The 17,009-nt window shown below is 44.4% G+C and overlaps 1 protein-coding gene across 2 annotated transcripts in view; it reads left to right on the top strand.

Annotated features, from left to right (window-relative positions):
* LOC147420715 (uncharacterized) overlaps positions 1 to 17,009 on the top strand; it is a 71,925-nt gene that overhangs the window by 20,001 nt on the left and 34,915 nt on the right. The window contains exons 2-10 of one of the 2 annotated variants that reach the window (XM_086503977.1): positions 9,284 to 9,351; positions 9,429 to 10,906; positions 11,023 to 11,195; positions 11,280 to 11,356; positions 11,869 to 12,000; positions 12,090 to 12,206; positions 12,295 to 12,387; positions 12,493 to 12,570; positions 12,672 to 12,728. In XM_086503977.1, coding sequence (XP_086360103.1) covers positions 9,540 to 10,906; positions 11,023 to 11,195; positions 11,280 to 11,356; positions 11,869 to 12,000; positions 12,090 to 12,206; positions 12,295 to 12,387; positions 12,493 to 12,570; positions 12,672 to 12,728 — 2,094 coding nt within the window. In that variant the 5' untranslated portion in view covers positions 9,284 to 9,351; positions 9,429 to 9,539. The remainder of the gene's footprint in view (positions 1 to 9,283; positions 9,352 to 9,428; positions 10,907 to 11,022; positions 11,196 to 11,279; positions 11,357 to 11,868; positions 12,001 to 12,089; positions 12,207 to 12,294; positions 12,388 to 12,492; positions 12,571 to 12,671; positions 12,729 to 17,009) is intronic. The other variant, XM_086503976.1, reaches the window with a different exon arrangement.

Here is a 17,009-nt window from a genome sequence, read left to right as displayed (position 1 = left end):
GAGATTGTTGAAGGTGCTGCGAAGGTTCCACCCTTCCTGAGCACGAAAGATAAGATCTTTGAAGTGGATGAACATACACGAAATCTGGATACGGCTTTTGCCAAGGTTCGCGAGACTTTGCAGAAGTCTCAAGAACGACAGAAAATGGCAGCGGATCGCCATCGTCGCGACATGAAATTGAAGGAGGATGATTGGCTTGCTCTTACGTTTTGAGAATGCACGCCTACGAAACCTTTTAAAGGTGATGTGCCTGATGATGGGGAGCCTGATGAGCAACCCGAAGTGGAAGAAAACGAGGAGATCCTTGTTCCTGAACAGATTTTGGCACATAAGGATACGAAGAATAAGGGTAAAGTCCGAAGGCGGTTCTTGGTTAAGTTCAAGAATTATCTTGCACTTGATGCGAAGTGGATGGAGGAGTAGGACCTAGCAGATACTCCTCAGATTGTGAAACTTTACCTCGATGCTTTTGGCTTAGCATAGTCTACTCCAAATGGAACCCAGAATTCAGCTTGGCCGGAGATCTGGTGCAGTGGGATGCACAAGAGGGGAGTCACTCCACTCCTTTGTCAACAGATGCCTTGATTTAGATACTAGAGTCACTGATGTCTCTTTGAGCTTCAGGGATACTGAGAGCTGACAGTATTCCTGATAATGATACTGATTTGTTCTTGACTTCTTTTGAGTGCAGGAACTGATAGCCGAAATGACTGCAGCATTTTGGTTTGATTGATCTCGAATAGACATGGTTGCAATAGGGGTTAGTCAATCGGACATCGATGAGGTCCCGATTGGACCTAGATGTGATTGCTAGCTACATTGCCGATAAATCATGGTCTAAGATCCGAATGAATGTTGAATGTCATGTGATGTCCTGTGATGTCTGGTGATGTCGTGTGATGTCATGTGATGTGACTGTCGATTTTATACATGTGCTAGATGTGTGTTCCTAGTACGTAGGTACTAACAGTCAGTGTCTGCTAAGACGGTTTATGGCTTTTGTCGGTTTTGCAGGCGTAATCGCGGTTGATTACAATGCTTTCAAGAGGGGGGTATGTCACAATGACGTGGCAGATAGCAGAAACCCTAATTTATGCCAGAAACCCTAATTTATGCCAGAAACCCTAAAATTCCTGCAAACCCTAATTTCTGCCAAAAACCCTAATTTCCGGAAATCGCATCGCGGAGGCTGATTTTTTTAATAAAAAAAATTTAATAATAATAAATGATGAGCGACACGAATTTCGCTTTTGAAGAGAATGCTTTTTTTTAACAAAAAAAAGGAGAACTTGAGAGAAGAGCTTTTGAGCTCTTATGCTTTTTATTTTAAAAGCTTTTGGGGCTCTGCTTTTGGGCATCCCTTGTACCTTTAAATATGTGGAGAGGGCTTCACTTCTCAGAGTGAGAGTGAAACCCTAGCCACACTCTTGTACTTTGATCTGATTAATATAAAAAGAAATACCGAAAGGGGCGCCAGTCTTTGGGGCCAATATCTCTAGGCACGGAACTCCGCCGGGCCAGTGCAAATCTATTGTGATCTGTGAATTGTTTGAAGTGGTTATTTGGTGCTGTCGCGGTTGATTCTTGACTTGGAGTGTCCAAGTCTGTTACACAAGTGCTCCCCAAACGTAGCAGCCTGCCAAAAACGCAGCTGTTGGCTGAATACTCAGATGCTCCCAAAAACGTAGGTGCTCCAAGGGAAAATGCATGGGCAACAGAAAACGCTGATGGAGGAAGGGGTACCTTGGACTCAACTGGCGACTGATACCATGTGAGCGCGAGAGAGAGAGAGAGAGAGAGAGAGAGAGAGAGAGAGAGAGAGAGAGAGAGAGAGAGAGAGAGAGAGAGAGAGAGATGGTGAAGAGGGGGCGATCAGCCCCTCATGACTACCATGAGCAGAAGATCCTCACTACAATCAGTATGATGAAAGTTGGTATCCCCCTGACCCTATAAATGGGTGCCAAAGGGGAGGTAGGGCAAGGCCTGATAAAAATTCCCATGACCCAACAAAAAATTGATATATGGAAATATATGAGGGCGCCCGGACAAAGGTGGGCGGCCGGTCTTAAACTCGGGCGGTCGGACCACGTACAACCTAGACTATGGGTGCCCAGCCCGGAGGCATACTAGCCGTACATGTATGCCCTAGACCTGTGAAGCAATAGAGTGGTGTAAGTCTAACAGTCCCTTGTAAGAATAAAAGGACCCAAGGGGCCTCACTCTTCAAGGCATCTGGACGCAGAGTCTGAGAGCAGAGGAACCCTCGGGAGTTGTACTTTGCTCAAGTATTAATATAAAAGAAATACCGAAAGGGGCGCTAGTCTTTGGGGCCAATCTCTTTGGGCATGGAACTACGCCTAGCCGTGTCGACCAAATTGAACTGTGATTTTAAAGTTGTGAAGTATTTTAAGTGATTCTCTCGCATGTCGTGCTTGAATTCTCGACTCTAGGTGGCCAAGCCGGTGACAGTGGTGTCAGAGCATCAGGCGTGTGCTTTTCTCAAAGGATACTGGTCCTATCAAAGGGCAGAAAGGGCACTTGGGCACTTTGGGAAGCACTTTGGAAATTGTTATTGAAGAATCTTCGTGTCTCGACCCCAGACTTAGTAGCCACTTCCACCCTTACTTCATCGCGCATTGGGCACGCTCCCGCTCTCGTCTTCATCGCTCTGTCTTACAGGGCATAAGCCATAAAGAATCCCAGCTTACACATGGGTTCTCGTGGAGAATCTGACAGAGATAACACCTCTCGACGGGAAGGCAAAGAAGAGTTGAAATCCGGCGTGGGAACTGAAGAAAAGAATGAAGATTTGGGCAAATTTTTTCGACGGAGACGTTTGCCAAAGCAAAGTACAAGCGTCAACTGTAGGTTGACATGGGTGTGAAAAGGTTGATCAAGTACTCCAGAGACCCAAGATTTGCGAAACACCTTAAGAATTACGCCATTGATGAGATTCTGTCGACATGGTGTGAGGCCATTGGGTCTCCTCTCAGGATGGGATGAAAGTTGAAAGAACGGACGAGTGCAAAAAAGCGGAAGCTTAACTCATAGGAAGAAATGGACAGAACTGTTGACCAGAAGAAGAACCAGATATTGGAAAGGACATTGAAAGGAATATTGATGTATTGACAAGCTGGTTGTTTGTGACAGATAACTGGAAATAGGAGCGAGGAACTCACATCTGTATGGATTGGGAAGCATGGAGTTGGACATCTACTCTTTTGCAACAAGGTGAGCCATCTCCTTGTCTGTTTTGCAAGTGAAATTGAGGATGAGATGGTGAGATCGGGAGCGATGGAAGCTCAAGAGGATTGTCCTCTGGGTGGTGTATACATTGATGTACTCGGGGGAAAGTAGCAAATAGCAATGTAAAGATATGTGTTTGTCTTTGCTCTCAGTCTCACCCACATGTACCTAGCTTGCTCATCCCTGCGAGCTATATGTATCAATGGCATAGTAACAGGGAACGGGCAGAACGGGGCCCTCCCGTTCCCTGAACGCGTTCCCAAGCCCGGCGCCTCCTTGAAACGGGAACGGAACCGGAACGCTGTTCCCTTCCAAGGCATAACCGGAACGATAGCCGGAACGGGGCCCGAAACGGCATCCGGAACGGGGAATGGAAAATCTGGAACACCAAGATTTAAAAAAAATGACAATTTGGGGCAGTTTTTTTGAACTTTTGGGGGGGTGTTATTTCCATCCTCTCCTATGTAAAGAAGGGATTTAAACCCTCTCTCTCTCAAGCTCTCTACCTCACTCTCTCCCTCAAGGCTCTCTCTCCCTCTCCTTGTCCCTTTCCCTCAAGACTACCGTTTCGGCCTCCGTTCCTGTTCCGCCACCCTGAGGGCCCCTCGTTCCGAAAACGTCCCGGAGCCCCCCGTTCCCGTTCCGTGTAACTATGATCAATGGTTGCAACTCCTCCCTGAATAACACTGCCACTCCTCCTGAGCCTCGCCCTTGTGCTCTGATCGTGTCTCATATCTATAGGCGGTCTCCCATGTGTATCCACTAATGTGAGGCATGGTCTGCCCAGGGGCTTGATGTGTTTCAGAGTAGAAGATGATGTCTCTCCCACAAACTTTCCTCAAAAGCACCCACATCAAGACGCATAGATCCGTTACAATTCCAAGTAGCAACTTTGAGTGTAGTCCAATAGGTCTCACACCGTCATGTGGAGCGTGGGCCCCATAGTTACTCGGAACGGGAACGGGGAACACGAATGGGAGGGTCCGGAATGGGACGGGAACGGGGAGGAGGGGGGGGAGGGGGGGGGGACGGGAACGGGGCCGCAACGGTCCACCTAAAGTAAGGCTTGAATTACCTCCATTCAGCTTAGTCCCAAATAAACTCCTAAACAACCCCAAAACTGCTCCCAAACCTGCCCCCTAACCTGCCCTCAAACTGCACCAAATATGTTCCCTGAACAGCCCGAAATCTGTGTCACTAGCGTGTGACTACTATCTATCCCTTTTGTTGATTTCTTTCTTATTATCTATGTACTTTCACTTTTTGGAAACACCCCTCGGGAAAATTAACTGCCCTGCATTGTATAGCTAGTGTGGAACTGTCCAGAGGGAGTGCAGGCCTGAGGGCAAGAGAGAGCACTAATGTTGGACAAAGACTATGGTTAGCCAAAGTGGGGTCATTGACTAGCCAAAGTGGAATCCTTTGCTACAGAGCCTACATTTCAGTTCTGGGTGTGGCTGCAGTGTACAAAGGGGCTCAGATGACCTAGAAAGATACAATGGCAGCATCTCCTAAAATTTAGGAAACTGCTATTTTGGGACCTCAAAATGTGTTTGCGTCATTACCTCCGGAATGACAAGGGGAACATTTTCTTACTCTGCCGTGAAGTCAACTGGGCAACCGGTTGGGAGATTTTTAGGCGGCAACCCCGAAACAGGAAAATGCTTGTAAATGCGCCAAGTGGCACATTCTGATGCACTTTCCTCATGCAGAAGAAGGTGGCGCTGAATTTGAAGCTGGGAGAGGCTCATTTTCAGATTTTGTCACAGGTTAAGAGCTATGGAGTGCTTGCTTTCCCTCCTATGTACAGTGCGGTGCCAGGAGTGATGCCCTGCATGCTACGCACTGCTCTCTCTCTCTCTCCTCTATGGCAGTATGTTATGCCCCTCTAGTGGGCTTTTCAATTGACCAATGTACAGTTGTGTGGGTTCATGCGCGATTGCCGAGGCAAGAGCCTCTTGCACAGGTACTGGATTAGCTAGCGGATAATCCTCCGTAGGTACAGGTGAATTCGGAGAGGTTTCACGCCAGAAATCTCGTCCGATTCAAAGGGCAAGTAGCCCTACAGGTGCGGGAGCTCGAGGACTTGCTACGGATGCGACCGGCACGCGAAACGGAGCCCGAAACAGTAAAGTACAGCCTGCTGTGTATTTTTGCAGGTTTAGGGTTTTGGCCCTAAACGGACCCTAATACCCCCTGGAGGTTTGGGGACGCAAGGGGACCGCTGTATAGGTGATCTGGCGCATTTTCGGGGCTGAAAACAGAGAATTCAGCGTGCTGCAGATTCTCGCCAGGTTTTGCAAAGTGCCCGTATGCGTCGGGAAAGTCAGTCAATGCGTGGGAATACTGACTGTGAAGGGTCCTAGTACAATTATGCTGTCGAAATCGGGCCGGAACAGTTGAAATTCAGCCAAGTTTGTGCGGGGCAGCTTGTAGGGAACCACAACGTTTATTCCCTCTTTGAAACAATAAAGAAATACCGAAAGGGGCGCCTAAGTTAGGGGCCAATCTGGTGTCGGTCTTCTCATACAGGTGCATTCTAGCAGCCTGTATCCCTTTCCCCCGTGTTGTGTCTTGAAAGTACAGGTAGAATAGACGACTAATAATGGGTGAAAGCTAAATCAAGGTTTGAAGTAAAGTCTACCGCCCTTTTTGAAAGTACAGGCCGGTTTCAATCTGCCCCCAAAAGCCCACTTTTTTTCCCCCAAATGCCTACTTTTGCCCGTTCTGCCTCGCGTCTCGCTGTTCCGCCTCATGTTTTGCCTCGTTCCCCCCATTCCGGAATACCTTCGGAACACCGTTCCTATTACACCCCGTTCCGGAACGGCGTTCCGTTCCCATCTCCATTTCGGGAACGGGACTCATCCGGAACGCCGTTTCGGAACGTTTGGGCTGTGTTCCCCCCATTCCCTGTTACATTGAGCGTGGCTCCAATATCACCACTCTTTGATCTCGGTAAAAAGCAATCTTACCTTTTTCCCTTGCCACTCTAATCTCTGGCATTACCTCCTGCATATGAGCGATCTGTGAGAGGGTAAGATCATCCCCGAGAAAGATGCCGGTTTTCTTAAGAGATGGTCTCTTCTTCAAAAAGTCCTTCGCTTCCATGGAGGAAAACAGAAGGATGAGTGCCCTTTCTTTTAAGGTTTCCCCCTTGCTCCCATTTTTCTTGTTGCCCACTCTCCATGATCACGAGTGCATCGGCTCATGAACCCCAATCAAAGCCATGAGTTCTTTTACCTTTTCGTCCACATTATCTTTGTCTTTAAGCCCGCAAATTCTCACATGTAGAGAGCGCTCATGCCTTCTTTGCTCCTCTTCTAGTGTCAGGTTAATCATGTTGGGTGTGGATGTTGTTTCCTTGCTTTTCCCTTTCTTGGCAACCTCAATCCATTTCTCGGCCTCATCTGCCTTCTGTTGAGTCTTTGTAATAACGTCCACCCAAGAGGTCGTCATTTCTTTGTGCTGCTCTTCCCCCTCTTTGATGGCTCGCACTTGCTCTTTGATCGTGTTGAGCTCTTCTATTACTGAAGGTTGCAATTCTCCTTCTTCAAGTGTATTTTGCGATCGTGCCTCAGTGAGCTCCCTCTTGAATGACGCAATCTCTTCGTCTTGGGCTATCACACGATCTCCCAGTGCAATAATCTTGCTTTCTTGGGCCAGAACGCGATCTTCAAGCAGTTTGATTGTACCTAATAGGTGGCGGTTAATCTTGTTAATGGTCTTGACCATTTCTTCTTTGCACTTTTGGACTGCGTCCTCTAAGGGGTCGGGCTTGTCATTCTACTTCCTTATGGTTGATTGTTAATAACAAACGAGACGAAATGAAATGTTGCGGAGATCTACACGCACCCGGGCTTCCACATTATGCATACATGTTCCCGCATTAAGCATACATGGCGTATTCAATTTCTGCAATTTTCTAAAAATCTGCAATTTCTGAGTTTTGATGTGTCTGAAATCTGCTATTTCCTGCTATTTCTTGAGAAACTGCAGAATTTGGAAAATTGGAAATCTGCTCTGATCTGCTCTGCAATTATTTTGTGCAGAAAATCTGCCTGCTGTATTTGAAAGAATCTGCCTTGTCTGTTAAGAGGTGGCTGCCCACGGTGGGCCTATTTTAAAAATGATATGAACCTGTTAAAAACCCGGTCCTGAGAGGAGGTTTGGTTGCGGTTGCAGACAAGATCGCCAACCCGGTTCATTCTTTTCCGTCGCACCTTTGTCAATACAAGATTGTCACGTCTAAATGTGTTGACGAAAAAGCAGGACAGAGGCAGCCATGCCTCTAGTCACAGAAAGTGACACTAGCATAAGAGTAAATAGCATGTATGCATTACAGAAATTTTGGGATGCATTCTACTTGGCAAAGTGAAGCAAGTACATGTGAAATTCAGCGTGCATTGGCTGAGAAGACTGCAATACAACACAATACAAGCAATGTTTGGATGCACATGCTACTAAGTGGACGTACCACCATAGTATTAGTTGTGCTTGTTTAGAAGATGGCATGGTTTTTAACTGTTCTCTCTCATAATTTTTACTTGATCATGGCAATCGTGCCTGGCGTTGGAGCCCTATAAGGAGGCCGGCTATGAACAAACACGTGGATACCTGCTGCAGCTCAATAGGAGCACTATAGTCCTAAGTCAATAGAAAGGAGGAGAGAATGCTGGCTCTCGCGAGAGTAGGTGGGCTTAAACTGGCTGATAGTTACATGCGCGGACACAGCATTTGCACGCTGTGCTCCGAGTTAGAGGGTCGTTCGCTTTCGCATTTGCTGATGAGGTGTCTGGCGGCAGATGATTCTAGGGGGCGTTGGCTAGACCGATTCAACTCCACCTTCAACGCACTCGACCCTTCGTTGGACCTTGAAGAAAGGACCGTTATCCTTCTTGGTGGGGAGGCTCGCGGGAAGCGGCTACCCTTCTGGGTACGTCGTGATCCGCACTCGAGGGATGGAACTGCAGGGCATGTGCCTGTGGCGAAGTTCCTCGGTGAAGTTGTACCTCGGTATTTGGGTGCTCTGCATAGGCGGATGGGGAGATAATGCTCCCCTTTCTATGCTGTTATTTGAATCCGATCCCTTGTGGGGGAAATGAAGTAATTCTCCCCAAGCGAAGCCAGATGAGCTACGAGAGCACCCAAGTGCCATTCCCCCCCGGGGGGGGTCAACTTCACCTAAAAGGGGTTGGGAAATGCAAAAGGGAGACATTACCAGCCTCATCGGACGCCACCTGTGAGCCGACGCCCTTCCAAGCGGGTATGGCATTTCCTAGGGGAAAACCGTCGGGTTTCAAAGGCAGTTTAGTGAGGTGAGCGATAAGTTACCTAGAGGAGGCAACTCCAAAGGGAAGACCGAAGCAAGTCCCGCAGTACCTGGGCCTCTGAACAGAGGTACTTGGTCGCTGTCACGCCCAAATCCAAGTGGCGAGTGGGTCTCTCAAGGGATTAGTCATGGCCCTAAGAGTGTAGATAATTCTGGACTCTCGTAGTCCAGAGGAAACTAGTGACAAAAGCGTCTGCCTTCGGTTTCTGGGTGCATAGTCCTGGTCGTTCCTCTTGTATACTTTTTTGGTGTATGAGGGGAGCGGCCGGGCGTGCCCTACCCGACTCCGAAAACAAAACAAAAAATCATGTCTCACTTGTCCCATTATCCATGTGGCGTTTCAAGAGTCAACTTCTTTTTCCATTAGTGGGCACTTGATTTTTGGGTCCATCAAGTTTGTGTAAATCAATATAGTGTTTCAATTTTGCAATATCCATGGCATGCGTTGGAAGTTGGAACATTCGGCTCTCCTAGACCCAACATTTGTTTTGGATCTCCACTTATTATATGAAACATCAAGTGACATGGGCCTTTTAGAAATCCAGGAAGAATAAGAACGAAAGATAGTTGGCAAGCAATATTTGGCCTCATGATGTTATCTCATGAACAAAAGGGTGTGCTGAGTGCAGAACACCGAGTGAGGTGCTCACTGCTAAGGTGTCGAGCGTATCAGTATGACATTTCTCACCTCCATCGATTATCTGGCAGGTGGAACCTGCTTGATGGTTGTTGGCCCGCTGTATTAAAAGCAAGTGGAGTAATGTTTTCCATTTAATGTTAGTTATTCTTCTTTGGGGCACTTTATGCAACAATTTACTCTCCGAGCTTCTAACTTTCGGATTGTTTTGTGTAGTGATTCTATTCAAATTTCAGAGACATTTGTACAATAATACCCTCACAGAATTCAGCGTTATTAAGTGCTGAAGGGACTGACCAGCAAATTTTGTATGGTGGGCTAGAGAAGATGAGGAAACTTGTGGAACCACCATTGGGCAGGTTAGGCATCATAGCAGACAGTATTCACTATACTGGTTACTTGGAAGATGACAATGATGTTTTGAGTGATATCTCATTCTATGCTTATGGGGATGATGGTACTGAGGATGAGGTAGATGTGTGCCATTCTATGAAGAAAACAGTGGACAGATTCACACCAAGAGATGTGAAAAATTTCAAATTGGCAAGGAAGAGTGTGAATAGAGTCAGAGATAGCGAGGAACAGGTTTTGAAGAAGACCCAGAAGGGCAGAAAGTCCAGAATTGAAACCTCTGATGAACAGAGTACAAGTGGTACCGATGCAGAGTCTGATCAAGACGTATGTGAGAAAACTTACAGCCTTGTGAGGAGGCAGAAGAAGTCTTCAAAGCTGAGGGATGACGCTTCAAGCTTTGATGACTCTGAAGGTGATGTGACAGTGCAGAGGAGTAAAAAGTTTCTGGAGACCAGACCAAAGAGGAGGGGGTCTGGTCCAGTCTACACTGAATCGGATTCTGGATCAAGAGGTGAGAAAGTGAGTGATTCAAAGATAAAAGAGGAGTATCTGTTGGATAGCATAGATGTAAGGGAAGCAGATGCAGTGGTTGGAGGGGCTGCAGTTCAGGCTTTTCAGAGGAGAAAGAAGCTTTGCAAAGCTGCTGATCTGAACGCAGCACGTGAAAAAGTATCTAAAGAAAACACCAAGGGTTATCTTGAGATGAAATTAAAAACAGGGAAGAAAGGTTACTTAAAATCTAAGGATCACTCTGCTATGAAAGGTATCCACACAAACAGGCTAGAAGATAACAGCTCTGATCTAGAAACTAGTCCAAAGACTTGTTCAAGAAAGAGCTCCAAGAAAGTTCTGGTGAAGGAGGAGACACTTTCTAAAGACGATGTTGGGCTGGTAAGAGCTGAATTCTCAGGGGAAGGCAATAGCACTGCTGTAATGGGAAAGAGCCCTTCGAGCACGGGGCACACAGTGAAGCACAGGGAAATGAAGCATGAACGTTTTTCTGGTTCGATATCGGCTGGAAAATGGGAAGGGTCCAACCAGCGCTTGGTTGTGAGGTCTACGAAAAAAGCAAGCAAAGATTTTTGTGTCAGTCTAGACAGTATGGTGGATCATCAAAGGCATGCTGTTGAGAAAGTTTGTGACAATGGTGTAGCTGGAGAGGAAGTGTCCAGTGGTGTTACAGAGGGTGCTGAAGGTAATCAGGAATGCATCCCTGATAAAAATGGCAATGCAAATGTAGCCATTACAAAAGTTGGATGGGTCATGTGTGACAGTTGCAAAAAGTGGCGCTGTATTCCTGCTTCACTGATAGATGTTATTGAATCAACAAACTGTCGTTGGTAAGACTTTCAAGAAATACTTTTTCTGGTCAGAACGATTGGTTTAACTCTCTCTGTATTCGTCAACTTCTGGTTTTCTCAGAAAATATACTGACTCAGTTTGTAATTGATTTTAGGTTCTGCAATGACAATCCAGACAAAAGGTTTGCAAATTGCTCCATACCTCAGGAGAAGACAAACAAAGAGATTAATAGAGAGTTGAATCTCTCGGAGGTTTCCTTTTGCGAGGAAGGTGATGAAAAGCATCCAGAAATTGATTCGAAATCAATAAATGGCTTGGAGCATCAGAGTAAACTCGCCAGCCAATAAGCTGACACAGTTATTGTTTTTTGGTAATAGATGCCACTTTACAGTTTTTTTTCCCCATTGTCAGGCCAGCCATCCACTTGGACATTGATTAAGCATAACATTTTTCAGCATCGGGGCAGAAAAAGTGAAACGCTTGATGAGGCAAGTGTGAAGCGGCCAATTTCTGCAGCATGCTTTGTTGAACCTCCAGTCTTAGTAAAATTTATTGCTTGCTTTGTCTGCTTGGACTACTTCCTTGAATTTTCTGGTTTTGTAAGCAGTGGTTTGAATTCTATCTGTCTGCAAAGTTTTTGATAGAAAGGAGGTCAATTCCAAGCGTGCAGCCTTTGACTCCGCAAAATTTGCCGTGTCATATGGTTCTTTTCCTGAAAACTATCTATTAGTATCATATTCAAGAAGGCTGTGTAGAGTCGACAATAATAAGGCTACATGCTCTTTGTAACAAGCTTCTATTGACGGGCCCTTTTTTTCCAGATTGATCGTTTATGTACGGTTTACATTAGGTACCTTGATGTTTAGATGATTCGGTTGGCTTCAGGGTAGTCAGTGTTTATTGTATCAATTTAGTAGGTTATGAGCTTCTTCATTCTGAAGCTGTTATCTGCTATGTGAAAACTTATGCTAATGCTTTATCACTTTGTGATGTGTTGCAGCAAATGGTATGTACGTGTAAACCCCCTGATGATGGTAGTCTTGGTTGCGGAGACGATTGTCATAATCGCATGTTGAATATTGAGTGTGTTTCTCAGACTTGCCCTTGTGGAGATGCTTGCTCTAACCAGCAGGTTCTTGTTTGATCATGAACTTTAGCGTCTCATTAAAACTTAATTCATAGATTTCTAACAATCTATTTTTTTCCCTGAGCATCTCGCAGTTCCAGAGACGTTCATACAAAAAGGTGAACCGGTTTCGTTGTGGGAAAAAGGGGTTTGGCTTGCAAGTGTTGGAGGATGTTTCTAAGGGGGCTTTTATCATTGAGTATGTTGGAGAGGTTAGGGCTATGTTTTTTTTTGCAAGTGAAAACATATTTTTGTACTTCAATAATGGGTTGGTTCTAATAAGATTTGGTATTGGCTTAGGTACTGGATGTGGCTGCCTATGAAGCCCGTCAGAAACAATATGCACTGGAAGGACAGAAGCACTTTTATTTTATGACATTAAGTGGAAGTGAGGTGCTGTAGAGTTCTAAAGCCTTTTTTCTTGTTGCATTTCTTAGCTGGGTTCTTCGGAGCTAGAGAATTGTAAATTTCAGTCTGTTCTGTGCAATTTTTTAACAGATTATTGATGCTTGTTACAAAGGAAATTTGGGTCGCTTCATTAATCATAGTTGTGAACCTAATTGTACAACTGAAAAGGTATGGAATCGATTAAGGAATTTGCCAATCAAACATTCTCAATTCCAAACAATTTTCCAACTAGCCAGTATAAAGTTTCTTTACTTGTTGTGGATCTGCAGTGGATGGTAAATGGTGAAGTATGCATTGGGCTTTTTGCTATTAGAGACCTTGAAAAGGTATGTCCTTCAGTTGTCGTCCATCCGGGATTCCTGAGAGCTCTATGCTGTTTTTCTTTTCATTAGTGCTTTCTGATCTATTCAATTATAATGGCTTGTCCCTAAACAACCCCCCCCCCCCCCCCCCCCCCCAAAAAAAAAAAAAAAGAAAACCCTTTGGCTCTCTCTCTCTCTCTCTCTCTCTCTCTCTCACACACACACACACACACACACACACACACACACACATATTTTTTTTTTTTGTAATGTCAGATTGAATTACAAGTGGGAAACCTCAAAGCGAGGAAAGCCCATAGAAAGTATTACAAGCTGTAACGCAGAAACAATCAAAGTAGAGCTGGTAATGGCTAATAGGGAGCTCATCCAAGTCATAGGCAACTTGAAGAGACTGTCTAAGAGATATCTTGAAGAAAGAAACACACACACACACGCACACACACACACACACACACACACACTTTTTAGTAATGTCGGATTGAATTACAGATGGGAAACCTCAAGTTGAGGAAAACCCATAGAAAACATTACAAGTGGTAAATCAGAAACAATCAAAGTAGAGCTCATAATGAAGAGAGGGGAGCTCATCCAAGTCATAGGCAACTTTGAGAGACTACCGAAGAGATGTTTTGATGTACTCCACTTGAATCTGGCCGAGAGATGTTTTGAAGAAGGGTACATACTCCACTTGAATCTGGCCGAGAGATGAGGAAATTACGTGCTCTCCACAATGTCCATAGTACCCAAAATTTAACCCAGTCGAAAAAGTGCGCATATGGCTTAAGCAGTGGCGCAAGCACCCCTAAAAGCCAAAAATATCGACCAAAAGGTATTCCAGGGAAATGCACGCGAAGAGATGTACAGATATAGTCTACAAACTATTTCGTATGAGAACAAGACCAAAATAAATGTATTCTCAATGCTGGCACCACAACCAACACATCGCGAGGAAGCTAATCTTCTGGAGTGCAGAAAACCGCCAGTTGGGAGTACCCCAATGATGTGTCTCCACATAAACAATCACTTCTTAAAAGGAAGCTTAGCATGCCACACTTTCATAACTTTACGTCGCCACCATGCAACACCTTTGTTCATATTCCATACCTTATTATAGTGTTCTTGTATCCAAGAAGATGATAGCAAATGACCATAAACCCTCTTCGCGGATATAGAGAGGATCGAAGAACCAACATAATGCCAATCACATATACGATCCTCAGCAAAATAGGAGCATAGCAACTAAAAAACACGTTTTTTAAATAGAGTATAGAACGGAACGTTTTAAAACGTTCAGTACGTTGCTTTGTTAATAAATGTGGATAGTTTATAGAATCTAATAAAAGTTGGCTTGCCTTAAAGTTTTAAAAGGTAGTCAATTTTGCCAAAGTTACAAAGGTCTAAACACTTTTTGTATGACTCCATTATTTATTATAAATGGCAAAGAGGGTTTTTGACATTTGTGTACACTGTAAAGAATTGAATTATCATTGACTAAGCAATGAGTTTAGGATTTCCAAATGTCAACTTTCCATTTAATTATGTGCAACATTTGACTTCAATAAATTATATACCTTTGTGTGGACCCAAATAATATAATACTTGTCAAAAAAATATTTGAAAAAAAACCGACGTATTTTATATTGATCCTTGAATAATACGTCTAGTACGCATACTAAACGCCTTGTATAAAATGTCCCGTCCCACACCTTAGTTCCTATGAATAAGAGACATGGAATCAACCCGATCCTTAATGGTGCGCCACATGTGTCTATAATGCATTCGAAGACCAAATGTTAGAGCAGCTTGCCTAAATGAAAGCACCTGTCCATCAACATCGATCATATCCGATATGCTCTCAATGCCTTTCCGAGAGAGAAAATAACCTTGTCTAGAAAACCGCTGAACAGGCTCATGTTTTCAAATAGGCCTCTCCAAAACAGTCTCGTCATACGAGGATCACGATCATTGACAATAGACTGTGGCATACCATGGTACTTAAACACATTGTACATGAACAACCGTGCCATTTGATCAGATTTATCTTCTCTTGACAGGAATCAAATGGGTTGCTTGTTGAACCTACAAATAATGGTCCATATACCATCATTCCTTGTTGGCGTTCTTGGAAGATCAAAGATAAAATCCATAGCAATACTTTCCCATGGTTTATCTGGAATAGGCAATGGTTGTAACAATCCTGATGCTTTTTGCCTGTCAAACTTGACCTTTTGGCAAATCACGCTTGCTCGCATAAAGGCATCCAAATCTCTCCTCAAAGTGGGCCAATAAAAGAATGTCTCATCTATACCACTATGCCTCGCATACGGTGGGACATGATTTTCTACCATAACCTTATGTCGCAATGGCCTAGTGACACACAATCTGCCATGCATCATCATAAAACTATCCTTGAGGAGGTGGTGCTCATGGCGTTGCCCATCTTGCAACTGTTCAAAAATCCTTGCAAAATCTTCATCAATAGCATATTGTTCCTTCATATCATCCAACTCATGATGGAATTGACACAGCTGAAATTTGTGGCTTTCTGGATAACGCATCAACCACAACATTCTTCTTGCCTTCCACATGCAGAATCTGAAAGTGGAACATAGAGAGAATGTTATTATGTTTGCCCATCGCATGTGCTTTTTGGATAACTTTGACTGTGTCAAGAAATCTCGCAAGGTTTGATGATCGGCTTGGACAACAAAATCAACACCTAGCAGGTAGTGCTTCCAACTAGAAAGCGCACGAGTCACAACCAGTAGCTCTTTCTCATATAGTCTTTCTGGCCCTTGCAAGATTCTGCTCTCGTAAGCTACTACCCGACCATCTTGCATTAACACTGCCCCAATACTATTGCCACACGTATCACACTCGATCACATATGACTTCCTGAGATCTGGTAAGACAATTACTGGATCCAAAGTCATCTTTTCCTTCAAGAGATTAAAAGCTGAAATCTCTTTTTGTGTCCACTTGAACGTGACCTCTTTTTTTGTAGAGCATGAAGGGGTGAAGCAATCTCGGCAAAGTTTCTTATAAACCTTCTGTAGTAAGAGCGTTAGTCCAAGAAGCTACAGACATCATGCACGTCTTCAAATCTGGCATGTCTTGATTACTTCAGCCTTGGCAGGATTCATTCGGACACCATCCTTTGACACTATGTGGTCAAGAAAGTGGATCTCCTCCAAGAAGAATTCACTTTTCTTAGGATTGACAAGTAACCAGTGACTACGTAGCTCTTCGAACGCAATGGTCAAGTGACGCCTATGCTCCTCTTCATTCTTTGAATAGACTATCATGTCATCAAAGAATGTGTCGACAAACTTTTGATGTGGGCGGAAGATCCGATCCATCATCCTATTGAACGTAGCAAGAGCATTTAAATGTAAGACCGGATGGCATTATTAAGAACTCATACATACCAAATGTCGTCTTAAACGCAGTCTTGTGCACATCCTCTGGCTTGATACGAATTTGATGGTACCCACTCTTAAGGTCTATCTTGCTGAAAATTGCAGCACCCTCTAGTCGGTCAAGAATATCATTAATCCTTGGGATAGGAAACCTGTTCTTGATGGTATTCTTATTCAACGCACGGTAGTCAATACACATGCGCCAAGAGCCATTCTTCTTCTGCACTAGAAGCATTGGGGAGCAAAAGGGTGAAGAACTAGGTTGAATCGACCCCTTTTCTAATAGCTCCTCTATTTGGCCCATAATCTCTTTTTGCTGAGCCGCACTAACTGTGTAGGGAGGCCTATTTGGTGGACTACAACCTGTCACCAAATCTATCGCATGATCCTCAAGCCTCTTTGGCGGCAGCCGTGACGGTAATGAGTCAAAAAAACAGTTATTAAACTCGGTAAAAATGCGTATCTAACACATAAAAATTTGACTGACAATTATCTGAAACATCACGTGCAAAAATCAAGTGTGCAGAAAGATGATTCTTAATTACAGAAATGATAGCCGAGGTAAATCCAATAGGGAGAGACTCCCCTTTAAGCTTTACATCGAGGATGTGAGTTTTGCCCCTATGTTGAAGGGTGATCTTTTTGTTGAAGACATCCAACACTCCATGTCTACGGAACATCCAGGGGATTCCCAACAGCGCATTGCACTCTTCCAATGGCATGATATAAAAATTCCTCTATGTCCACATATGGCTGAATATGCAGACGCAACTTTCCAATGATAGGCGTAACACACTCGGAGTGGCCAGGACATGCCAACCCCGTCTTTGCTGTGTACATGGACTCTTCAGCTTTGATGCCCAAC

The sequence above is a fragment of the Adiantum capillus-veneris genome, chromosome 28 (genome assembly GCF_014529385.1).
Source record: "Adiantum capillus-veneris isolate H3 chromosome 28, ASM1452938v2, whole genome shotgun sequence".
NCBI lineage: Eukaryota > Viridiplantae > Streptophyta > Polypodiopsida > Polypodiales > Pteridaceae > Adiantum > Adiantum capillus-veneris.
The sequence above is the reverse complement of the archived record's forward strand: the minus strand, read 5'-3'. Positions and strand labels throughout refer to the sequence as shown.